Consider the following 27867-nt stretch of genomic DNA (forward strand, 5'->3'; position numbering starts at 1 on the left):
ATAATGTTACGATTGTAAGCATTAGTTCCGTCGAACAATAAGTAGCCTTGGCCTTTATATGAATGAATTCTTGCATCAATAGTAGGTAATGGTGGTGGCTAGTCTAATTTATCCCAAAAGTAATAGGGCAAGGTGTCGTAGTTCAATTCTTTGTCAATGAGGGCATTAGCCAAGACTTTTTTAGTCCCCATGATTTTAACCTTAGGGTAGACTAGTGGCACAATTAGTTCCTCCCCATCATCTAGGTTGTTTCTTATGTCAAATGTTCTTCGTTAGACATGTCTACCAAACCAAGCCTACCTATGGGCCTTCTCTATAATAAGTGAATGAGTGGCTAGGATCCTAGTTTTTGTTAGCCACTTTAGCTCAACAAGGCATTTAGCCTAGGTATTGTTTTCTTCCCAATGTTCTTGAATTGCAATGCACAAACATGAAATTAAAAATTCCACAAGCATAATTGCATCGGTGCCATGGCCATCTTGTAAGTGGTTCTATATGCACATAGACTTGCCATAAGTCTGCCATCCCAATGAATTTATGATCCAAAAACCATTTTCACAAATACATCGATTAGAATCTTATTGGTGGTGAGCTCTACTTAGTTGTTTGCCTACAAGTAGTATGGGGCTAACTTTCAATGGATGATTAGGAACATGGATAGTAGGTTCTCTATCACTTCATTAATGAAGTGGTTTCCTCTATCAATAACTATTTCTATATATATTTGAATTGGGATATGACCTATTTTATTGAAACTTGACTATCATTTTAGTGTCATTCTTTCATGTTGTTTTTTCCTTTGCCCAATTCGTCATGTAACCTATTCCAAATATGATGTACCATGCTTGAGGATATTGTGTTCCAAGGTTGATTGGTCTCATGGAGTCAATTCCCCATTTTTCAAAGGCTTGATGGACCCAGACAAGCATGAGATCTATCTTCTTTTTAATAGGTACTTTCTACATTGGCACTTATCACACTACTTAACAAATTGTGTCGCATCATTGAGTAGGATCAACCACCAAAGTTGTGATTATAGAACCTTTCAAGTTGTGGTGGTGGTGTCAAAGGTGCCTTTAGTTATTCCCCCATGTGCATCCTATAATACTTCTTCAAGCTTGTGCTCACATATACATCTTCTCAAACAAGCCATCTTGCCCAAGCCTATACAACTGACTTACATCTATTGATAGGGCCTCGCTTTAATATGTGAATAAGTAAGCCTTATTTATTGTGTATTCAAGTAGTCCATTTCTGGGATATCTATGACATCATTGGCCCAATATATCTTGAAGAGCTAAGCCTCTTGTTGCATCAAATAATTGGGAATATGGAAGGTTATCATCGATCCCAATTGCCTTTTCACCACTTGTCACTCTTCATAGGTGCTCATCCATGTAGTGTTGCTTTCCTTTTCTTATAACTATGTTGAAGTTGAATTCTAAGAGCAACAATAACCATCTTGAAATGTGGCTTATGGGCTAATAGTTTGTTTACTAAATGTAGCAAAGCTTGATGGACTACAAAGGAGATGAAGGGGGTGGCGAGCAAATAATATCATATACCATGCCAAGCCCTTTAAATTCTATCCTTGGATAGTTTATTTCTATTTTCGTGAGTTGTTGGTTAGTAAAACTCATTAGAAAGTTCATGTTGTGTTCACCAAGTTAGCAAAGCACTACTTCAATTGCAATTTTAGATGCATCAATGTGCACATGGAAGGCGATTCTTTAGTTTCGGAGCTCACAAACCATGCACATTGATAAGAGCTTTTTTCAGGGCTTCATATGTTTGTTGGCACTCCTCTAATTACTCCCATGGTATCTGGATATATGTGATTCAATGAAATTAAGTGAAATGCCTAATAAATAATCAAATATTGCACTTACTAAGAGCTTGTATAGTGGTCTAGTAGTTATTGTATAGTTAAGGATAAAGCATCTATAGTAATAACAAGTATGTCCAAGGAAGCATTACACACCCTTGGTGACTTTAGATGTGTTAGTCACAACATTGTTCTTGGATACCATGTGGTCTAGAGTGATGCTATGGTTTACCAAAATTGGCACTTGAGTGGATTCAATGAGAGTTGGTATTGCTTGCACAGTTTGAAGACTATTCAAAGTTTATCAAAATGCTCATCCCATGAGGAATCGACACAAAGATCATTGACAAGCACTTCAAGATACTTGTAGAGTATGTCCTTTTATATTTTGCACATCAAGTATTGGAAAGTCAGAGATGCATTTGTCAACTCAAAGGGTGAAGACCCCCCCATTCCATGGCAAGGGAGATGTTTTGCCAATCATCAAGGTAGACATGCACACATAGCTTGAGAATCCATGTAGGTACCTACAAGCCTCCTTTCCTACCATAAGAATCACAATAATGTGATCTCCCTTCTTAAACCCATTGAGTGGTTTGGGGAGATCTTATAATTTCTTTTGGTTGCCATCACCAAAGCCCTAGTTCTTTTGATCATACTTCAACTTTTTCCTTCTCAAGCATTTGGGTATTTTCTCTTGGTTAGTTTAGTTTTTCGAGACTATGGGATATTGGGATCGGTCTGTGCTATAATCTAACTTTGAGCTTGTTCCATCTAACTCTTGTACAAAGTCTTCATCACAACCCTTGGCTTCTTTTGCCTTAAGGATTTGGAGAGTAGGGACAAGGTCCATGGGCTTAAAACCTATTTGTTTGTGATTGAGGATCTCCTAATATTTTAGGTATTCCAACTTTGACTTCACTCAGACTACTCTGATATTCATTAGCAGCCCTTCAACCCTTCTAGGCTTGGGATTTGGTACGATCGGTTCTATTATGTAAGGAAGAAGTTCTAATCTTGGAAAGACCTTTCTCAATCAAGTGGGAAGTAGTTCTAACAACAATTGTAACTTGCTAAAATAGAGTGACACCTTTCCTAAAGAAATATGTTGATAGGAGAAAACTAACTCAATGGAGACAATTAACAATACCAAATGTTGTTTTCAAGTTCATGGCTAAGGCAATGGCCTACAAATTTAGTGGGGAAAATTGATGGGAGGTAATTCTAACAATAATTGTAGCTTGTTAAATAGAATTAGAGTTAAATATACCCTTCTAAAAAAATTTAGTAGGAGAAGACTATCTCAATGGAGATCGGTAACAATATCAAATGTTGTTAACAAGTTCATGACTAAGGCAATGGTCTATTTCTTTGGTGGGAAAAATAATTCATTCATTGTTTGGAACATGGGTTTTCATATGGTTGAAAGATCCATGGTGTCATAATCAATTTGATTTTCTCAATGGACCATACCTTGGGCTTGAGGCCAAAATTTATCCTCATAGACATGGACTTCAACAAAGCTTATGAAAAAAATTAGCTAGCACTTGATCACTGCAATCATGAAAAAGGTTGGTTTTAATATGGGATTTGTGAGGGTGACTCAAAACCTTATTCTTCGATTCTACTAGAGTGGTGCGCATTAATGCCTAGTCAAAGTCTAAAATTAAATTATCTAGATTTCCTTGACTAGTCTAACATAATTACTACAAGGCAAAGGATCTGAATCTAAAATCACAAGTAACTCAAGCACTTGTAATTTTTTGGAAGTGTCTTTGATAGAATTGAATGGAAGGGAGATCCATCTCTTATTCAAGTTATATGGATATTCACACATAAGCTTATGACTTGTGGATCTTGACCTAGAGGGCATTTATGTTTTCAAGAAACTTCTTGTGCATTAGGCTAGTGAGATTGAGTCACTCGATGATCTTGTGAGGCTTACATCTAGCATTAGCCTTCTAATATTGTCTATCTCTTGCTACATCCTCTTTTCTCACATTGGGTAGCTATGGTCAAGCCCATGAGTTTGTCTAGGGTTTCCATACTTTGTTCTATCACTATTTGGTATTGTTGTTCTACATCCAATGATGACATTTCACTAACATCCCTTTTGATTGTAGCTTGAAGACTACCTAGTGCATCGCTCAAGCCTCCTGATACATCCTTTAGCTCACATTCCTTCTCCATCCGCTGGTGTTGGGTACCCTAGCATAATGGCGTGAACAAGAATGAAATAGTGTGTATAAGACCCTTAATTTAGGGTGATGACTTTTGGTTTGATTGCATAGGTACTTTGATGGCTTGGATTTAAATGGCCAATTCTGTGTTGGTTTGTTGTTAATGAATCATATGTGAGGCTCCCTTTAAGTTTATGGGGTTGGTACATATTGCAAGGTTTGGGGTCTTTGGTTATTTGGATTGGTTTGTCTAGTTCGTATTGCATGGCTTGGTATCTCTGATCCTTTGGGTTGGCTTGTTGTCCTCAAATAGGATTTTCCTTTTGTGAATTCAAGTGTAAGTGCACATACAACCTCATTAACAATGATTTGAGGCTTCTCAAAATTTTGGTTCACCGCTTGAGTCATTGGTCTTTGAGAGGTGCACTTGAGGGTAGCACATTCCAATGTGTCTCTTCAAGTTCTCAAAAGCTCTTTTAGTTCAACAAGTGTTCAATTCCAAAGATCAAGCTTGAGTGCTCACTTTAAGGGTTAGATGAGTAGTCTTTGGAGTGTGATGACACTTGATTGAGTCAAGGGCCACCTATGCTCAATTGCTAATGCACAAGGTCAAGTAGTCGACTTGAGGATGATTGATTATAGGTCTCTTGTGGGTTGATTGGGGCATGAGACTTGGAGTGTGTAGCTCAAAACTTACTCAAGTTCATTTTCAATAATCAAGTCTACATCAATGACAATGGCCTCAAGCAAGTGAGGTTGATTCTAGGCTGGTACACTTGAGACTTGAGGGGTGCTCTTCTCAAAGGTCCTTAGTGGAAGCCTTGCTTAAGGCCTCCAAAATCCAGCAATTGATGTGAATCTTCCTCAAGAGCATATCCTTAGTTAGATTGAGTTTAAGGACTCGAGTGTTTTGGATATTAGTGCAGTTATTGAGGTGGTCAAGTGATGTCTCAAGCATGGGCTATCGAGTAGAATGGCTCAGGTTGTCGATAGGTCAAGGGGCACACTCAAGAGTTCCATGTCTAATTGGTTGGTGTGAATGTGTTTGGGTCAGTGTCCTCTCTACACTCGAGTCCTGTGGCTGAGGAAGGTCTCTGAAGTGCTCCTACTATTGCATTCGATGGTTGAGGTTTGACTGGTGATTCAATGATGTGGATGGCTCAAGTGTCTCTATTATTTTAATGTCTTATACGTGAGATCACTACTCTCAATCAACTGCAAGTGGAAGGATGCATATTAATGAGGAGTTAACTACTCATTAATCAACCTCACTACTCTTAATCAAAAAGTGAACTCAAAACTATGAAAGTAGAAGGATGCATATTAATGAGGAGTTAACTACTCTCAATCAACCTCACTACTCTTAGGTTGGTTACACACCACCATTGCCCGCCCAATCCGTGCCCAAGTTGGTGGGCACAGGAAAAGTTGACTTGGGCGCCACCTACTTACACATTGGGTAAAAGACACTTTTTGTGGTCATCTTCCGTCCATCTTCCGTCCGCAATAGTTTACACACCGTCCACCACCTATGTACCGGACACTTATTCCCGAATCACATGTGAATGAAGGGATGCTATGGATATTGACATAATAATAATTGTACTTAACATGAGGCACTCAAATTTCAAGAGGACTTTTGAGAATGTACTATACTCGTCTTTACTCCCATTAACTCCACACATGGCACCTTTCCCTCCCTTGCATGCATGCAAGGAGGGAGTAATCTCAAACTATCACCACAAAATCATGAGAGTGAAGCTAACTAGGAAGAAAACAACATAAACAACGAGAAGCAATAGAGGTTGACACATATCCACTCTCCCATGAGAAGAGGACTGGGCAATGCTAGAGAAACAAATGCTCATGGATTAGAAAAAATTCACAAGAGAAAAACACTTGCAATTGAGCATGCTAAATAAGCTTTGCATAGCACAATTGTTTTCTCTTTGTCTAGAATCAAGGAGAGTATGTTGATTTTCCTTTGTGTGGCTTGTATATCTATTTCATGGTTCTTCAAAAAATAGAAGATTAATTTCCCTAATAGATTTGGCATACATTTGGGACAATGCTACCCTCATGCAATTTAGGTTCATTAGAATTGGGTTTTTCCTAGTCATGATCACCTCTCACACTAAGAAATATTACATTGTCAATTTTAGTATCAATTTTAAAGGCAATATTGTGTATTGTTTGGCATGTACTTCAAGATTCTCCCTAGAAGAAGTCTTACTTCATGAGTACCCTTGATATGGCTTGAATTCCAAAGGCTACTAATATTGGTTGGATGGTGAAGACCTAGCACTAGTAGAGGCTTTGGGCAAAGTTTTGTGCACACCTTCATTACTACATCTATTGGTGAATTCAAGTTTGAGAAGCACACATGCATCCTTTGAGAAAAGGAAGTTGCAACCGAAGATCCTTGAGGTCTTTAATGCCAACAATATTGAGCTTGTAATTAAAGTGGGCGCTATACCAAGGACTACCTTACGAGGGATGAGGTTTGGTGGAGACAAGAAAGGGAAAGAAAACAATAACTAGAGAAACCAAGCTAAGGAAAGAAGAGGTGACAAAATTGAAGTTTGGTAGCTATAAGGTTTATGGATAGTATTATGGTCAAGATGAAGAGTACCATTTTACTAATTAGTAATAGATTTTTCTCCATAGAGAATTGTTTTAGATGGGATGACCCTTGTCTAAATTTATGCCCCCTTGGGGAGGGTAAATCTTGTTCTTAAGTTGAAAAGTACTCATGGCAATGACAATACGATGCTTCTTAGTAAGTGGAATACAAGAATTGATTGACCTCACGCCAATATTCAATAATGTAAGCATGCTTCCTTTTACCTAGCATAATAGGCACATGGGTCATAGTTGGAGGGCTCCCAAGCTCACTCTATCTCAAATCATGGAGGGTGGTGGGTAGCACCCGACATAGGATTAGATTGTTCAATGTTTCATTAAATGTGATTAATCTTCCATCCTTTGCACATTTAGAATCATTACAAAGGATGCTTCAAGTACTCGCACGCCCCCATTTCAATTTAATGTGTCTATGCTAAGAGAGGAGCACATTACAATGAATACTGAAGACTGATTGGAAACAAGCTCGAATTGAATGTGGTGATGGAATCAAGAATTAACTCAACTACACAAAAGCTATCAAAGAGAGAAGCAAGGATCGTGGTAAGAATAAAGCTCAAGAGTAAATGAGGATAGAGTGCAAAAGGGCACAATATAAGGATTCTTTGATGTGCCTCAAGATCCACAAATGCTCAAAGCAGTTAAGAGTTTCATTCAAGAACAAGAACAAAATAAGGTTGAACTCGCAAAGGTGCAAATAAAAGACATGGTTCATGCTAAGTGATGTGCCTACCAATTTTTTTCTTTGAAGGTGAAGAGGAAAAGGGAGATAATCACAATGATTGAAGACAACTAAAGACATCTTTAGTAGACGTTGACAACTTTAATGCCTTCTCTGTCCATTTGTCTAATATAGTAGACATGCGACATACATTGGCCGTTATTTACAGTTAGAAATTGGCTACATTCTTGTAGGTCAAAAAAGTGATAATAAGGAAGGGTCTACCCTTGAAAAGACTTATCTCAATAAAGCACTAGGTAGTTCTAACAACACTTGTAGCTTGTTAAATAGAATGACTTTTTTCATAAAGAAATTTGTTAATAAGAGAAAACTAACTTAGTGGAGACCACTAACAACATCAAATGTTGTTTACAAGTTCATGCCTAAGGCAACGGCCTACAACATTGGTGTGGAAAGTTGATGCGAGACATTTCTAATAGTAATTGTAGCTTGTTAAATAGAATAAGAGTGAAATTTTCCCTTCTTAAAAAATTTTGTTATTAGGGGAAAACTATCTCAATGGAGATCACTAACAATGTCAAATGTTATTAACAAGTTTATAACCAAGGTAGTGGCCTGCAACTTTGATGGGAAAGAATGTTCATTCACTATAACATGGGTTCATACTTGGTTGAAAGATATGGCCCAATGTATGGTGTCAATTTGTTTAAGCTAGAATAAGCTAAACTAATAGGCTCAATAATCAAGCGTCAAGTTGATTGGACCAAGTCATGTGTTCAAAGACCTTCATTGCCCCTTTAAGGTTAAGCATAACAAAGAAGCAAAGGGCTATATGGATGGAAGAGAAGGAAGTGGAGAGAATTGGGAAATGCAAAAATGCTCCTATAAGTTTTGTGAGATACTCTTTGGTGTCAATTTTAGTCCATCTATCAATGGCATTCCATTTAAATTCTTTAGTTTGGTAGAGAAGTTGAGAGCAGCTAGGAGACCTCTTATGGAATAAAGTTGATTGCATGAAAGGGAGGTGGACAACTTAATTGATGATCATTGCCCAAAAGAGTGAGAAAGTCTTAAGTATACCCAACCTCTATGTAGAAGTCTCATATGCTATTACTTGGGAGTTTCAAATAATTTAATCTATACAACCCTAGGGCATTCTAATCAAGGAATGGCTAACGGATGTCTAAAATGAAATGAGCCTTTTCCAAATTGCCCAGACTAGTCTAACATAATTACCACAAGGCAAAGGATCCAAGTCTAAAATCACAAGTAGCTCAAGTATTGGTAAATTTTTGGAAGCATCTTTGATAGAACTAAATGGACTAATGATGGTGATAGAAAGGAAGATCCCTCTAACCCCATCATATGAACATTCACATAAACTTATGACTTGCCCTTTGCACCAATTGAGGAGAACCCCAATCTTGTGTGAAAGTTGGATGCCAAGGATCTTCAAAGGGATACGCATGGATATAGATGAATTTGCATGGTTACTGCAAGTCCTGAGAAGAAAATAGCTAACTAGCCAATAGCTTCCAAGTCCCAAAGGTCAATATCACAAAAGAAATCATTTCTCTAACCATTATGGAATTTCAAAAGGAGGAAGAACTTCTTTATGGAGTGTCCTAACCAACTTTGAAAACAATAGCCTACAAACACTTGAGCAAGGGCTTGAAGGAGGCTAGAAACTAGCCCCAACACTTACACCCAAATAAAAATAAATTCTCCATCAAAGATAGGGTCAAGAATGCAATGTGAATTAATATCACCACTTTAGGTACTATGCAAGAGGCTAGAGAATACACCTCACCTTTTTGTATAATTGCAAGGAATGCAAGACACCTAGGTGAATGAATAAGCAAGATGATATTCTATACTAATGTCAATCTTAAGATTAGTCTTCTTGGAGACCAAGGCCATGTAAATGAGGAACCTCTAAAGCTACATAATTTGATCAAAGTGGTAGCAATTAGATGTCACAAGATCATTCTTTTTGAAGACCAAGGGCATCCAAATTAAGAGCACCCAAAGCTATGGAATTTGATTAGCGTTATAGGAATCGAATGGATTAGAGATCTAGGAATGATAAACTATTTGATAGAAAGCGCACTGTGATTTCTATGACAGAAGCAGCCCAATTTAAGGAAGCTTTGGTAGTCTTAAAGGGTGCCAAGAATATATGTGGACCCTTTTAAGGTATAGCTCATAAGCATCTCAATGAACTATTGGCATGAAGCCTCAAAGTCTCTTTAACTCGGGAGTGCACCCACAAGGTGTTGCAAATATTCCTCTATGACTAGCTCCAGATTCTCTTTAAGAGAAGAGAGGGAGACCCTGTGGCATTTCCAAAATCAAAACATCAGTCCTCGGTCCAATTTTCATTAAGCAAAATGCACAAATCAACACCAGCATCACAATATTATGTGCATGCATCGATTGAAAACAGTAAAATCGTCAACACCCATCTTCACGAGGAGTAATCATAGTCATCAAGCACACCTTTGCATCGACAAAAGAGAGGCTAGGAAACAAGTGCACACCCATTCCTTTAAACACGAAAGAGAGAGAGAGAGAGAGAGAGAGAGAGAGAGAGAGAGCAAGTGAAAAATCGTGCATTTCTTGGCCAACCTTTGAATTAATTTTGAACTTTTTTGGGTTGGTTCATTTCAGTTATTTTATTGTCACCTTTGAAGAAAGAATCAAATGCCGGAACAGTACTAACAGAGCCCATCCCAAGGACTAGACCTGCAAGAGAGTCCAAAGTCTGATATTGGACATTGACAATTGTAGCTAACTAGAGGAGAGGGAGAGAGAGAGAGAGAGATTGTGTGTGGTGTGTGCCTTCTCAACAAGTCACACCTCTCTTTTAGAGATTAAACGCTGGCGTACCTGCCCCTAAAAGAAATGTTGACAGATTTAAGTTTGATATGGCTTCTCCAATCCCTTCTAATTAGTTTCAAAGAAAACAATAGAATTGTAGAGAAGCCTATGCACACACTATACCCCTGATTAGGACAGTAATGCCATCTCTTCCCCAATGCAAGCCTATGACCGTCCCATACAAGGCATACCTTCCCTCGGGTTTCTTTTATATAGCGAGCTCCTTACACCTCCTTTTGACTTTGCATCCACTTGTGAATAAAAAGGAACACCCTCTCGTGTGTACAAGCAAACACCCATCGACAAGGATGTTTTCTGCTGGCATAAGTGGCCATGAAATAAGTTGTCATTTGGTCTTTTGCATGTGCATAAATTTCACCATCTCTATGAATGAAACTTTTACAAGCATACATTTTGTGCCTGCACCTACTCAATGGGTGTGTGGACAACCATCAGATTCCCATAAGCCTTCATGACCTCTGTAAGTGTGCTAAGGAGCTGCCACTGTTTCACATCAGTCAAAAGAACATGCAGATAAGGCTTACACAATACATCCCTGAGCTGGCAATCGACTGCTAGAGTTCATCATGTCCTTCAGCTGCATGCTCATGAAGGAAACAAGTGTTACATGAATGAGATAAAATAGAAGTACACCTACTGAAACTCTGAAACAGTCAATAACGTTTCAATACCTGTACTATCCTTGAATATGGTAGCAATCTCTCTGGCTACAGATTCTGGTGAATCAGAACCATGGACACAGTTCTTTGTTGTACTGGACCCAAACAATGCTCTTATGCTGCAACAAAGGAATTCGAGATGCTTTTTTTTAGTATCTAATATGTGAAGTGACAACTAGAAATGCATGGACACACAAAGTATGCCAATTGCTACCTCTGAGGTTGTTCTTTTCTTGCCTTCTCAGGATCAGTTGGTCCCATTAAGTAGCGCCATTTGGCCACGGCATCTTCACATTCAAGCACCAAGGCTACTATTGGACCACTAAAAATTAAGAGAGAGAGAGAGACATTAAATAGTTTTGGTATTCCAACTCATACTACTTACAACATACAAATGGAGTAAGCAATCTTGTAGGAATACAAAATAAACATTTTTACATTAGGGATGTGTTTTACATTGACCACCCTAAGGGACCCCACCCAAGGCAACCACAATGCATGTGACAAATGAATCTTTTGTTTGAGCAGGTATACGAGCCACTTGTCCATTTTTTCAATCAATTGGTATAGTACCACATGTATTAGGTTACAATAGGATGACAACTAGAGAGAGTTTATCTGTTCATATTAAATAGTATCGTGCTTTCTTAATGACGCAGAGAGGCCCCTCTTCTGTCGTGCTAGCTTCAGGTGAAAACTCCCCAAACTGCTTTTAGACCTTGAGATAGCACCTTCGCAAAAGATCAACTCGCACCAATGCTTGTGAACTTCCTTCTTTTGCTGCTGCTCAACCTGTTGGATGCTGTCCTAAACCTGCTTCAACAACTGATTCATGTCCACAATCGATTGATGAGCCACATAGTTCCTGGTAGAGGTCTTCAATGAGAGATCGAAAAAATTGCTGACGGATCACTCATATTCTGTCCTTGGTAAAAGTACCATCCCAACCACATCAACCAATAGGAAAAACTCTTCCCATGCAACATGATCGTCACGATGATAGCCATAAAGCATCATCATCACAATAGAATTGGAATTCTATGTTTTCCCATCAATTTGCAAGTGGAAGACAGTAAAGGAAGCTAGCTTTGTGCCAAGGCCATAGAAGGAAGCCTTCAAAAACCCACTACTCAACAAAACCTTCAATCCATCTGCATTGAATTTGCATGGAATCAACCTTGCTCTTAAATTGTCCACCGCTATGACAATGGCATCATTTTGCAACAACTAGGCTCTTTAAAAGACTAGAAATAAAATCTCCTCCCAAGGCAAATCTAGAATTAACATTGGTTTGCATCTTCGTTACCACTTTGGCATGCCTAGCATCTCCTCCTATATCAGCAGGCATCTTGCTTCATCCATCATGAAATCTTCTCAAGAGCAAGACCTTCACCATCATGACTTGTAGTACATGCATCATTCACCTCCTATAGAATAGTAGCCTTCTAAGATCCTACAATAGTGAGATAAAGGATATCGTGAAAATACAACCATTCATTCTTTAGCACAAAATTCAAATAAAGCCTTGCTGCATCTCTAGACCAAAAACTAGAAGGGAAGTACACAACTCCATAGGTTTGAAGAAATCTAACTCCATGAAATTAACCAACATCTATCATCACCACATGTATTCGCAAGTTCAAATGCAATGACTCGTCCATCTCCTTTTGTCAGCAAACATACCATCTTCCATCTTTCTCTATGTCCATTCCTCCATTGTGAGCTTCCGCAGAAGTTTGATGAGAACACTCAAAGCTTTTGCACCTTTTTTATCCTTCAATCCTTTGTCTACGTAGCAATGTTCACCCTGTTGGCCCCAGGCATGAAGCGATTGCATGATTAATTGATTGAGAAATTAGAATGAATGATTATGAGAGAATTAATCAATGCAAGATGATACTCAATGACAAAATGAAAGTCATGAATTGATTGGAGTATAATAATCCAATGGCCATAATGAATAGTGCCACACTTCATGTGCTAGAGTTTCACAAAGTGTTCTTTTATAGAAAAACCTAAACCTAAAATGACTTAACCATCGTAAGGAACCCTAACCCTAGTGTCACTAGGGTCCTAGAGTACTAGGGGTAACAACTACTTTAATAGCAATTTAAATATCTAGGAAGCCCAAAACATGGATCAAAAGGCATCAATGAGAAGGTATGAGATGGCCTACAAAGTCCACTCCATGGAATGGACGGACTAATCTACGAACTATAGAAAATCCTAGAAAATAATATGTGTAGTCATGATGACACAAGTTTATCCCAATGGATGTGGCAACCTATGACAATACAATGAGTGAAGTGGATGTGACTTTCCAATCAAAAGATGACGTACCAATGAGACAGTAGGGTTGGCGGGGAGGAACACGGAGTGAGCTCGGCAAACATAGAGAAGAGAAGAGAAGAGAGAAGAAACTCTGATGAATAGAAGGATGAAGTTCAAAATCATGGAGTGAATGTGATACAAGGGAACAAGGGTGTTGTAGCACAAGGAAGATGATGAAGACAGCCACGAACCACAAACCGCAATGTCCTCTTGAAGGGGGGTGAGGGCAGTGGAGAGGCTGGACAGAAGAGGCGACGGACTGAATGAATCAGCCATGAGGAATGAATGAGAGAGTGGCCTATAAATAGGCACAGTCAGTCTAGGATAGCCCCCCTTTTTGGGGCTGCAAACCCTAAACGCAAAACGCAAACTGCGGGTGAAGGGTAAAGGGTTTCCTAACACAACCCTCCTCTCCTATTGTTCACTTGTTCACTGTGTGTGTGTATGTACACTGCTAAATACTGACCTGATAGTGATATCAAAGTCATACCTCTTTTCAATTGCCACTTTGCTTGCAAGTTGCCATCACCTCAATTGCCATTGAATCTCAAACTTGGCTACTATTGTTTGCACTTATTTGCATTGGAAATATGCCGGCACAACCTACTTTTGAGTTAAAAATGCATTACTCCTGATTAACCACTTAAAACAACCCCAAAACAAACATAATTAATCAATTTACCAAAATTTTCAAAAAGAGAAATGTGTTCCTGGAGAGTGCTTGTGTCCCATAAGCCAAACCCTAATTTAGGAAGACCTAGCCATCTATAGATAGATAGGCTGTCCACCACTCAGCCTCAATCTCATTTTTGCAACTTGTAGGTGCCTTTTCACTATTGTCCACACCTCGTTTGCAAAGGATATCTTAGCAGGAGCCGGTGCCCATTGTTGTTCACCGTCAAGCACTTGTTGCCCAGCCATCTCCATCATTTGGCGACTCTTTCTAGCCCATCTATGTCAATCAGCTGGTTGCGTTTGGCTGTTGTCCACCTTCCCCAGTCTGATCTCACCACTCAGCACCCAAACTCATTATGTTCACTGTTGTGGGAGCCTTTCCAACCTACATTCGACGATCAGGAGGAGTTGCCTATTGCTTGTAATAGCTTCTACTACTGTGTTTTGTTGTCTAGCTCTATCATACTACTACCATGCCAATACTGCTGCATTTTGGTGTTGCAATTGTCGCTTGCTCTTCTCTAACAAAATTCCATTGTTTGTTGCCCATGAATCGAATCCAACCTTCTTGAGCTACATTTGCTGCTGCCTAACACCTTTGGAGATGGTTTGCTGCATTTCGAGATCTACCAAAGTACCACACACTCTTCTGCTCATACTCTTTGCTCCCGTTGTCAAGAGTTAGTTTTTATAAGAGAGTGCAACAAAAGAGGAGCACAAACATGGAGAAAAAAGGAGGAAAAAAAAAACACCAAGAAGAGGAGAAATTTGCACTAAATCTGAAATGAATGTTGAATACAATTATAGACTAATCAATCCCTACACCCAAACCAAAGCATTAGTGAGGACACTAGATAAGGCTAGAAAATGATGACAACACTAGCCCATGCAAGTGGGAAAAACGTTTTTGAGGGCTGGTGGAAGTCTATTTCAACCATTGTGAGAGAGAAGAAGGCTATTAGAGAGCAAGGAGATATTGTTGATTTAAACCACCAAGAATCAATCCTACAGCAAGTGACAATAGTTTGGAGCCCTCCAAGTGCAAGTGACAGCAACCCAAGGTCCTTCTGGTGAGGTGACAACAGATAGCAAGGAGCACCAATAGTTTTTCAACCTTTCTTCCAATGAAACTTTGAAATTACTCTCTCTACAGCATTCTCTCTCATCCCCCATCCATCTCTGAAGTAATCTCAACAAAATCCAGCTAATTGAGTCATCAAAGATGGAGATTTTGGTAGATCTCCACTGTAAATCTTGATTTACAGCATAAATTAGGGTTTGACAACCACCTCAGGATATGTGATAAAAATTAAAGGCCTAGGACTTGAATTTCAACAGCCACAATTGAGGAAATTCAAGGAGATTCAAGAGGCCAACCAACCAATATCAAATTTGGGACTAAATTTGTCAAGCAAGGAGCAAGATGAATGCCAATTCCAGTAAACCAAGGGGTAAATTGGTTTGAAGGCTTGCTGGTCAATTTTGATAGCAAGAGGCACTTGGATTAGTGAAGGAGATCAAAGAATCTCAGTTGTATTCCATCCATTTACAATAAAAGTTAAAAAAATACCACTAAGGGCACCCATTTTGGAGCCAATTTGGTGTCCATTATTCAAGATCAAAGTGATAAAGTGTACTACAATCAGGAGAAGACCCCCAAGTATTGTGCATTGAACAAGTGCAATGTGAAGTGCTCATGAACCCATTATCGTCTCGTAATGCCTACAGAAGTTACCAACTATCAATCTGACACTTCATATTTATCTTTATGCCCTACTTTCTATTCGCATCAACTTCTCTAGAATCTTCTCCTTTGTAATCTAAACTCTAATTTACAATTATCAATGCGATGCTTTGAGCTTTGTGGTTTGCAAACAATTCGTCAACCTTCATCGTGCATTAGCCTTTGAATCTACTAAATTGCGATTGATGGCATAATACAATTCTAAGGGGGCCAACAATCAACAAAAAACCATAATTAAAATACACACTTTACCTTCAAAATTCTTGGATAATGACACCTTGTTGGCTCATCCAAAAGCCTTTTACTCGTTCAGCAATCAACAAACAAACTGGGCCAAATGCCCCTTGAACCCAAGACTTACTTTAGATTGAACCCCAAGTGGCCAAATGCTACCTCGAATTTACAATGGATGTCCCTTGAACCCAAGACTTGCTTTAAATTGAACCCCAATTAGCCAAATGTTGCCCCAAATTTACAATGGATGGCTAGGTATCTAAAATCCTTGATAATTCACAAATTTCAAGTGCTGATTTCAATGTATGATACCTTCTATTGTTGACAAAGCTCCCAAGGTGGTTGCTAAACTCTAATTTTTCCAAAAATTTAGGGTCCGTACCAAAAATCCCTTTGTTGCTACCAAATATGGCTGAGATGTGCTCCAAAAGGCTAAGAAATGCTGAAATCTCCCAAGAATGGATTAGAATAGGTAAGAGCATAGTTTTTCCATACGTGAATCAAACGTCAAACGCAAACGCGTATGAAAGTATGAAACGAGTATGATTCAGACCCTAGACCTGAATCATACGTGACCCTAATTTTTTAACATATTCTTAATAAAATATGAGAAAAACACACAACTTTAAGATATGATAAACATGATAAACATGTGCTAATTTCAAAATAAAAGAACAATGCACAACTCTTGAACTTTGAAGACTGAGACTCGAGAGTTTGAGTCAATATAGAAGGATTCATGATTCATCATTCAACTTTTAAGGAATTGACATGATACATGATACATCTATCACATCAAGATTCAAGCCAAGTTGCCCAATGCCAACTACATAGTAGACTAAAAACTGAAAGGGAACAACCAAAAGCAAAACTGAAAACTGCATAATAGAGTCACATCATATATCATGATTCATGATTCATCTGTCGTCAACTAATCTACTCATCATCTTCATCATTCTCAAGAGTGCAGTCCTCCTCCTCCTCCTCCTCCTCCTCCTCCTCCTCATCATCATCATCATCATCCCTTTGATGTGGACCAAGAGAACTCAAGCTAGGAGCATCACTAGTGCTTGCCTCCCTCTGTGGCACTGGCAATGAGGCTACGATGTCCTCTTCCTCTCATATCTGCTGCAATGCAAGCAATCTATCATCATCCTTCTCCTTATTAAGCATGTCCAATGTAACCTCAATCTTTTCATAGCCTAATTCCTTAATTTTATTGATAAGACGAAGGTTTGTATGAATATATACAAGCTTCTCAGTACGTTTTGGAAGCAATTTTTGTTTGAATCAGTGAAAATGTGCTCCAATTTCTCTCACAAGGAGAGGCACAAGATCCTTGTGAGAGTATTCTTAAAGCCAATTGCTGCAATCTAGGTACGCATGGGCCAAATGTCTCCCACCATTTCACACTCTGATGCATTCTTTTCTCATCTCTTGCAAGTGGCCGAGAAAATGCACCTGATTCCGACTTGTACATGTCAAGCTCATCACATAGAACACCCTGCATATCCACATCATATTTTGTGTACCTCTCTATCACTGTCATCCATCCTTCATGCACCTCCTTATCGCTATCAGGATTCTTGGCTCTCCAAACAGAATGCAAAACAAAGGCTGCAGCATGTAAGGGTGAGTGCATCATATCCCATCTGTCAACACAAAGGCCTTTGATTTCTTGCACCCTAGACTCAGTCACTCCTTCCAAGGAATCCATTTTCTCTATCATCCGATCTGTCATCTCATACAAAAGCCCCATCGTGGCCCCTTCTCTATCAGCAAGACGGAGGATTTTAAGAATGGGTGCACAAATCTTAACGATCATCTTGGCATCATTCCAAAAACATGCATCCAAAACAATCTCAGCTACTTCCATTCCCTTTACTGTACGTGAAGCTTTCTTCCTTACCCAGGCATCACTAACAACCATACGCCGTAAACCATTGTAGCATCTCTCATCCAACAAGTTCACTAACATGATAAACACGTAAGCAAACCGTGTGGTCGATGGCTTCAATAAATTTTTTTGACTGAATTGGCGATACAATGCCAATATTGTATGCTTGCGTGTAACAAATGTGACAACTTTATTTGCTTTAGCCAACACAGGGGCAATCCAAGCAAGCTTCCCAATATCTTCTAACAGAAGATCCAAGCAATGGCATGTACATCTAGTGAAAAAAATATTAGGCCATTCCTGCTCAATCAAATCACCTGCTCTCACGCAGTTAGTTGCATTGTCCATACATACCTGCACCACATAATCTGGGCCAATATCAAGGATCGCATCTTTCAAGATGCCAAAGATAAACTCCCCAGACTTGTATTCACCACTAGTATCAACAGCTTTTAAAAACATTGAACCATAAATAGATGTAGCCATAACATTTATAATAGGCCTACGCCTTGCATCTGACCATCCATCACAGACAATGCTGCATCCATATCTCTTCCACTTCTCCCTAATGTCAAGCAATTCACGGTCAATGCATTTGACCTCCTCCACAAGGTCCTCGTGTGTACACTGTTATACGAAGGTGGTTTGTAGCTCTGACCCACTTGCCCAACTGCCTTTAGCATGCCAAGAAAATACGGGCTCTTTGCTTTCCAAAATGGAATATCCTCTGCATAGAAGAAGCGACGAACAGCAATATCTGCCTCCTTTCTTGCTTGCAAATCCCATGCTTTTGCTAAAGCACCCTGTGATTTGGCCACTTTCTTTTTTTTGCTCACATGCTCTTGAGAGCTTGATTGTCCAGGCTGCCCAACAGTAACACTTACATCTACATTGCCAGAGCCACGCCCACTGACATGAGAAGCATCTCCCAAATCAGATGCAGCTGCATCAATGTTTGTTGTGGACCCTTGCCCTCCAACATCCACATGCAATCTACGACATATATCCTTTGCACTTTGTGGTACAGCAGTGCATTTTTCCACACCAAGCCCTGACAATCCAAAATATGTGCCCTTATGCGAAGTGGGCCACCATCCCAAGTGTGTCCACAATATTTGCATTTACATGTATTCTGCCCTTTTCCAACTGTTTTGACAACAGTAACATGATCCCATTCAGCTTTCCGTTTTTTTCCCATCTTCAAAAGTTAAAATCTGATACAAATTTAATGAAGACACAAGTTATAAGTCATGACTCATGACATAATAGTAATTTTGCTCTGACCCACTGACCAGTCACCAATCTGAATTCTGCAGTGCTCTGGAGTCTAGACTTTGGAGTCTGCACTATGCAGTCTTTGAACTTGTTGAAATTTCAAATGCTGAAATTTCCATTGTCCATCTAAATGGCACATTTTTATTCTGCAAAGCATGCAATTGAGATGCAATTTTAGCAAACTCATATATATACTTCATGTAGCAAGAACATAACCCCAAGAAGCTATGGATCTCATGCACATTTCTAAGAGATGGCCATGATCATATTGCCTCGACCTTTACACAGTCCATGTGAATACCATCAACAGATACAATATGCACCAAAAAGTGAATCTCATGCCCCTTGTTTTTTCACACACACACAAAAACAAAGACCTCACTCCCTCACGCAACACTAGATTGGCCGCGAATACCGGCGCCCCTCTTGGTATTTCTTTATCAATTAAAAGATGAAAAATTACAAAAATGAAATGTTCCAAAATACATAACCTGTGAACAGTTGGTTTTAATCTTTTCTGAGTAAATCCCAGCTGCATAAGAATAGTACAGCATGATCAAATCAATGTCCCTTTTAGAAAAGCATTTTTTGTGACCAAAACTCAATGATTCATGTGCAGAATTGCAGTCTGCAAATCTCTGAATTCACTATTCTTACTGTCCAGCATGTTCAAAACAACATCTCTTTTGAAAAAGCATTTTCTATGACCAAAACTCAATGATTCATGAGCAGAATTGCAGTCTACAGATCTCTGAATCCACTATTCTTAATGTCCAACATGTTCAGAACAACATCCCTTTTAGGTAAGCATTTTGTATGACCAAAACTCAATGATTCATGTGCAAAATTGCAATCTGTAGATCTCTCAATTCACTGTTTTTACTGTCCAACAACATGTCCAGAACAACACTAAATCAGAGCTAAAAAACCCTTTGATGAAATTAGTCCATCATACAAAGCATTTCCTCAAAGAATAGAGAGAGAGTTGACCAGAGGGAGCAAGCTCTACCTCCGTACATGAGTCAAAGACAAAGAAGTACTCTCCATAGCTGATGAAACTGCAACAATCTGCCCTCAGCTCCTCAAAACTTCATTCTAAGATCTGCCCCTCATATCTATTACGTTTTTTTTTTTAATGCTCTTTCTCTCTCTCCCTCTCTCTCTCAGAAATTTGAGCCACATGGCATACATATAACAATTTTCTCATTTAAATCTTTCGGTCTAAAATTTTCCATGATCGGCGCAAAATTTGATCTCGACACAGACCAAAAAATTAATCCTCATGCAAAAACAAAGATAATGACGTGAACAGATTCTAGGGTTCAAAAATAGTAACTCCCTAAATTTTAGGAATGGTGACCCTTGCATTCCTCAAGTTGTTTTAAGCAACTTTTATCATTGCAACCACATCAAAAAGTGTAATGTGGTTCAGTTACGATGACTTTTATTCCGTGAGCATTTTTACATGTGCATTTTCTGTCTTGGCCAGACTCATTGTCCTACACCATCTCCAGTGGCTAAGCACACAGTCCCAAACCACTAGCATTCTATTCTTCAGTGCCCATTCAATATGAAACCGATCCTAAGGCTCAGACAAACCATTAGTCCAATTTGTCCCAACGGTTGCCTCTTTTGGCCATGCAAAGATCCCGGCTTATTCCAAGAGAACTCTGGGGGTAAAAAGCAACAGCAACTAAATAAAAGAAAAATAAAATATTTATAGAAGTAAATAAGAAAAGCAACTATAAAAGGTATCACCACCTTATGGAAAAAACTGCCACAAATCCTCTATGTGGCCTAAAATTGCAATCCATCATCCGATCGAAAGTGGCGCGAGCATTCGTAAGTCCAAAAGGCATAACAACAAATTCATATAACCCAAAAGATGTCCTAAAAGTTGTCTTAGGCACATCCTCTGGTCTAATGCATATTCGATAATACCCACCTCTCAAATCTATGTGGCTGAATATTACAACTACTTGCAATCTATCCACAATATCATCGATTCGAGGAATTGAAAAGTGATTCTTTATCGTGATTTTGTTTAAAGCATGATACTAGATGCATATAAGCCATGAACCATCCCTTTTCTACACCAAAAACACTAATGAACAAAAAGAAGATGAGTCGGGTTGAATCAGCCCTTTTCCTAATAGCTCATTTAGCTAACTCAATCTATTCTTGTTGGGCTGTATTGACTCTATAGGGTATCTTATTAGATGGCCTACTTCCAAAGATAAGATCTATGCCATGATGTTCAAGCCTTTAAGGTGGTAGCTGCCCTAGAAGTGACTGAGAGAAGCAATCAGTATATATTTTCAGAAATGATATGCCATCGTTCTCTAACTTACACATATTCCCAACTCACAATCATATGTATCCTTAGTAAAAACCAGTACACTGAGAGATGATTTTTCATTGCTTTAGAAATAGTAGCTACAGATACAATAGGGACGGATTTCCCTTTTAATTTTACATCAAGTGTGAGTGTCTTTTTACTATGTTGAATAGTGATCTCTTTTGCATGTGAATTAATCACTATATGCATATGGTGATACCACTTTTCCAACTTGCTGCCTATTCACAAAAAAAGCATTTATCAATAGCCCTCAATTCCCTACATCATGCCAATGTTTTCGAGCCCTATCTTTGCTGTTTTGGCCTCTTTTCAAGCTGATATTCAGATCTGTCCCTCTTCTTAGCCTTAAACAACTTTTTATGCAACTTCTCCCAACTCTCTAAAAAGCCTGATCCTCCCCACGAAATAAAGCATCGGCTATAGCAGCAATCTCTATGAGCTAAGACATACTAGACATTGTGGATTTAATGCAAAATCCTTGATTTCTTAAGGCAACCCACAAAGAAAAAAAAATTCCACTTGCTCATGAAGAAATATGGGGTGATAAGAAGTGATGGGCAACAATGCATCCCAAAACTCTTATTGTGTGGATCCAAATCCTTACATTCCTTAACATCCTGCTTATTCTAAGCTGTCATGATGTCCACCTCAAAGGTACTTGTCAACCAATTTGATGCAAGCATTTGCTTGAATTGTACCCATGTTAGCAATGCTCTACCTTGTATCAAAAGAGTAGACGACCACTTCAATGCATTCCCCTTCAAGAAAGTTCTCCCCTGAATAGGCTGCATCAAGCTGCTGAATGAAAGTTGAAGCTTTCAACCTATCTTGTGCACCACTAAAAGACTCAAACTTCATTGCCTTACCACCCTCATCATAGTCTTTTGCTGCCCCTTTGAATATCAAGTTGGCATACACTGGCTACCGCAAAAAGGGTGCATTTGCTGAATTTACATCAAAACTAATACCAAATGCAACATTTCTATGACCAGCACTCATTCCTTGAGCCCCATAAGCATTCAGGGTTGCAGATGCACTACCAAACATGCTACTTTGTGCCCCATGCATCAAGCCAATACTACCATACATAGTTTTGCACATTTCTAATCATACCTAAATACATTGGGCCTTGCACACCATGCATTGGCTGCTGCACACTATAGGGATTTGCGCCATACATTCCCATTGCAGAGGTGAAGCGGAAGTAAATAGAGAAAGAGAGTTGAGAGCTTAGTAATCGAGAAGTTCGATAACTCAGAGCTGAACAATGTTTGACAGTGATAGAGTGAGAGTGAGTCATCAGATAGGTGTGTACCAGTGTGGTATACACAAAGAATAAAAGAATGTATTTATACTTAGGGTACAGTACACTTACACCCATTAAAGGGGGTTCACATGTGTGAAGTAATATATACACGGGAGAGCGCGTAAGGACCTTTACACCCAACAACCTCCCACTTAAAGGTCCTAAGCGAACCTTTAACCAACTCCCACAAGTCTAATGCAATGCTCATGTTGAGCCTTTGCAAGACTTTTAGTGAGAACATCTACAAGGTTATCCTGTGATTTGATCTTAGTCAAGACCATCATCCAAAACCTGTCTCATAAAATGATACCGAACATCAATATGTTTGGTACATGCATGAAACATGGCATTCTTAGCCAGGCATATAGCGCTCTGGCTATCACATCTAAGTACAAGTGTTTTGGTGGGCAGTCCAAAATCCTTGATCAAAAGACCAAGCCAAACTGCTTCTTTTGAATCTTTAGTAGCTGAAATATATTCAACCTCGGTGGTAGAGAGTGCTACTATTTTTTGCAATCTAGAGCACCAAGAAACCGCCCCATCCGTCAAGGTAAAGATATACCCACTAGTAGACTTGCAAGTATCCAAGTCACCTGCCATGTCTGCATCACACTACCCCTACAGATCCAACGTACCCTTGCCATAGCAAATACATTTTCTTTGTGTGCCCTTAAGGTACTGTAAGATACATTTCACTACTTCCCAATGTGCTTTGCTAGGATTTAACATTAACCTGCTTACAACTCCCACTACATTAGCAATGTCAAGTCTAGTAGCAACCATAGCATACATGAGTGAACCACAAGCTGAATCATAAGGGACACCCTTCATGGTATCGGTTGCCTTATCATCTTTCCAGCAATCTACTTTGCTAAGCTTAAGATAGGGTGGAAAAGGTACACCAAGAGGCTTAGCATCAGCCATAGAAAAACGATTAAGTACTTTGCTGATGTACTTTTCTTGTGAGAGAAATAAGAGTTTTTGCTCTCTATCTTGTATTACACGCATGCCCAAAATATGATCAATTGCACCCAAATCCTTCATAGGAAAGACTGAAATCAGCTACATTTTCAATGCATTAATCTGGCTTTTATGCTTACCAGCAATAAGTATATCATCCACATAAAGCACAAGTATAATAAGGCTTCCATCATCAACCCTTAATATATAAGCAGTGATCTGCACTACTTTTAAAACCATGTGAAAGCATGAAGGCATCAAACTTTTTATACCATTGTCTAGGAGCCTGTTTCAAACCATACAAGCTTCTCTTAAGCTTATATACCAACCATACAAGCTTCTCTTAAGCTTATATACCAAATGCTCCTTTCCATGTATAACAAAGCCTTCGGGCTGTTTCGCATACAGCTCTTCTTCTAGATCACCATGCAGAAACGCAGTTCTAACATCCATCTGATCAAGTTCAAGATCCATAGATGTTACAATGGCAAATAACACTCGAAGAGTGGTCATTTTGACAACAAGAGAAATACAAGCTTCTCTTAAGCTTATATACCGAATGCTCCTTTCCATGTATAACAAAGCCTTCGGGCTGTTTCGCATACAGCTCTCCTTCTAGATCACCATGCAGAAACGTAGTTCTAACATCCATCTGATCAAGTTCAAGATCCATAGATGTTACAATGGCAAATAACACTCGAAGAGTGGTCATTTTGACAACAGGAGAAAACACTTCCCGAAAATCAATGCCCTCCTTTTGTGTATAGCACTTAGCCACAAGTTTGGCTTTGTATTTGGGTTTTCCATCCACACATTTGATTTTATAGACCCATTTGTTAGGAATGGCTTTTCTATCCTTGGGCAATGTGACCAAATCCCAATTATCATTCTGATACAATGACTTCATTTCTTCCTGTATAGTTACCTCCTATTTTTTCTTTAACTCATATGATAAGGCCTCTTTATACATAAGAGGCTCACCTTCATCTGTGAGCAAAATGTAGTCCAAAGAAGGATCAAATCTTTCTATAGGTCTTCTGACACGTGTAGACCTTCTTACCCAATGATTTGTGTTATCATATAATGGATCCACATCCAAGGGAATGTCAATGACCTCATTATTTGGCTGCTGAACTGCATGTTCAGGTTGCTGTAATACAATTTCAAGTTGCTGTAATTCATTTTCAGCATGCTGATTTTGGTACTTAAGCTAATGTTAGCCTCCCCTTGCTACCCATTTTCATCGGGCTCAATAATGATACGCTGATTGTCATAATCAGTATCAAAAGGAGCTGAATTTCCAGTGGCTGATGGCTGCTCAAATAACTGATCGTGCTGAAATTTAACTTTCTTTTCGTCTGAGTCGTTAGATGTGACATTTTTCAACAGCTCTGATCATTGAATATCACATCCCGGCTGCTAGTACCTTTTTTATGCTTGGAACCCAAACTCGATAGCCCATTTCACCTTCATCTCCATAACCCATGAAGATGCCTCTATGAGATTTCATGTCAAGTTTGGTTCTGCTATCAACAGGTACATGTACATAGCATTTGCAACCAAAAACCCTTAAGTGGTCATATGAAGCAAGTTTGCCAAACCAAACCTCTTCAGGGATGCCACTTTCAAGTGCACGATGTGGAGATCGGTTGCAAATATGCACCGTGGTTTTAAGTGCCTCTCCCCAAAACGATTGCAAGAGATTAGCTATGGACAGCATGCACCCAATCTTCTCACATAACGTGCGATTCATTCACTCAGCCACACCATTAGAAGATGGATTGTAACAAGCTATAAGCTCTCGTTTAATCCCATTGTCATCACAAAACTTATTGAATTCTTTAGATACATACTCTCCCCCATTATCTGTTCTTATGCATTTTAACTTTAGGCTTTTTTGAGTATTAATCAATGCATAAAACCTTTTAAAAACATCAAATGCCTCACTTTTCTATTGGGAATAAAGGCCCTTGTGCCTTTAAATGTACTCGGGTGTGAACAAACCCTTAGCACTTATACTTACACATATATATCTATCTAAAAACCTAAAGTGATACACTCGTCATTGTATCCAAAATCGTGCACACTCTCTACTCTGCTCTCTCTCACTCTCTCTGTCTCTCCGCGCATGACAAACACCTACTGCCTCAATCTTCGTGCCTCCCCATCACTACAAACTGGTATCAAAGATGCAATTGAGGCGTTCGTACCTCTCGAAATTCGAGCACGATAGGTGAGTAGGTCGTGAGGTCGTTTTTTGACCTGACAAGTAATCATGTAGCAATTAGTTGTCAAGCAGCTAACGTGTTGCCAATCGAACAGGCGATTGACGAGAGCTATAGCATGAATCAGGAGGCATTTTGTCATAGGCGACAGGTCATGAGCTGCAGAAGGCTCCAGCGTGGAGAGTGTGCACTTGGCCCCCAGCGGGGCACCGGGTGAGCAACAGGGACAAGGTATCGAGCTCAACAATTGACGACTTGCACACGCACTGACGAGCTACGCACGCGTTGACGAGCCTCCACACGTGACAAGACAATAAGTACCAGGTAGCGACCTACACGGCAGGTCCGTTGACCCGTCATTCAACTTTTTTTTGCTTCAAAATTCTTTTTTCTTGAAGTTCCCCTACTGAGGGTTCACGCGTGGAGACACACCTTCAAATTTTCGTGCAATCCAAGCCTAGAAATTTGAGGCTTTTTTCGAATTTAGGGATCTTAAGGTAGAACTGGACAATCTGACTCAGAAATTGCAAAGTCGGTGCACATTTGCCCGGGAATTTTGGGGCTTTTTCACATTTTAGTGAAATTCTTTCAATTTCGTTGAAATTAATGCACGCAAGACTTGGAAATTTTGAGGATTTGTCCAGATTTGATGCAAGCAAGATGCAACAGTGATATCTATCTCAAAAATTGCAAGAATTTGTAACATTTTGCCTCTGACATTTGAGACTTTTCATGTACATGCACAAATTGGGCTGAAATTTACCCAATTTCTCGACATTGATGCACATTGGACACCATGCAATTTGGGGCTTTTGCAGTTTGGGCAAAATGTGTGCACCTGTTTGTCATTTTATGTACATGCACGTTCAATTCCATGTAATTTGGATATCCAACACTTGAAAAATTTGGGGGTTTTGCTGAAATTGCTCTATTTTGGCAAAATTGGCCTGTTCTATGCATAACACAGAAAATGCAGATGTGTGGTTGATGCTTTGAGCACAAAAATTTTGGGGCTTTTGACCGTGTGTGTCAAATTTTATGCCCGTGGGTACATGTACAACAGAAATTGCAGCTAAAATTTGGGATTTCTCATGTAATGTGATGCATATGCCCTTGGAACAGCTGTAATCAGTTGTAGAATGCTCTAGCACATGGTTTGGTGCTTCTGAAAATTTAATTACAGATCTGAAATCTGTGCTTCTACAAGGTCATTTATTGCTGGTTGGTGCGTGTTTATACCTTGGTCACTTGGGTGACAGTTTCGGCCTGAATTTTTTGATTTTTTTGTCACATTTGGGCTGAAAATCATGACTTACAGCAGTGACAACAGTAATCTCATGCACATAAAGAAGCTTGAAGGAGCACATAACTTTGCAGTTTGGCAAAAACAATGCTACAATATCCTATTGCAAAAGAAGCAAGCAAATCCGATTAAAACCAAAGGGGCAAAGCCTGCGGACATGGAACAAGAAGATTGGGATGAATTAAATGAGCTTGCACGCTCAACCATCGAGCTATCAATTTCTGATGCCTTGTTGTTTAACATTGAAGGTTTGGATTCTACATATGCTATATGGACACGACTAGAAGAATTGTATGCACAGAAAAGTGCTGCAAGCAAAGTGTATTGGCTGAAAGCTTATGGATTTGCGTATGAAAGAGGGTACAGCAATGTCTACTCACTTGAGTGAGTTTAACTCCGTTTTCAGCCAGCTGGTTGCCTTGAAGTTCTTGATTGATAAAGAATTTAAGGCTACGTTCTTGCCTTGCACTCTTCCAGAGAGTTGAGATACATACAGGACTGCTATGAGCAATTCGAATGTGATTCTTTTGTATCCTGATGTAGAGAGTGCTCTACTCATGGAAGAAATGAATCGGCAGAACAATGCCTCCAGTAAGTCTTCTAGTGCTTTGCATACTAGGGGCAGATCACAGCAAAAAGGCAAATCTGATATAGCAAGGGACGCAGTA

The 27867-nt window shown here is 39.3% G+C and overlaps 1 protein-coding gene and 1 pseudogene across 5 annotated transcripts in view; both read right to left on the bottom strand.

The window, feature by feature from the left end:
- Positions 1 to 9074: 9074 nt before the first annotated feature.
- The window catches only part of LOC148022991 (Nucleoside diphosphate kinase family protein), a 40979-nt gene continuing 22186 nt past the window's right edge, over positions 9075 to 27867 (bottom strand). For 2 of the 5 annotated variants that reach the window (XM_087695950.1, XM_087695948.1), the window contains 3 exons: positions 11105 to 11212; positions 10903 to 11009; positions 10082 to 10808 (listed from right to left, as the gene is read on the bottom strand). In XM_087695950.1, the coding sequence (XP_087552076.1) occupies positions 10786 to 10808; positions 10903 to 11009; positions 11105 to 11212 (238 nt within the window). In that variant the 3' untranslated portion in view covers positions 10082 to 10785. The other 3 variants (XR_015693593.1, XM_087695949.1, XR_015693592.1) reach the window with 3 other exon arrangements.
- LOC148022992 (uncharacterized) lies at positions 16908 to 19240 on the bottom strand (annotated as a pseudogene).

This window comes from Lygodium microphyllum, chromosome 16 (assembly GCF_053477565.2).
Source record: "Lygodium microphyllum isolate KBCC chromosome 16, Lygodium_microphyllum_v1.1.10, whole genome shotgun sequence".
Lineage (NCBI taxonomy): Eukaryota > Viridiplantae > Streptophyta > Polypodiopsida > Schizaeales > Lygodiaceae > Lygodium > Lygodium microphyllum.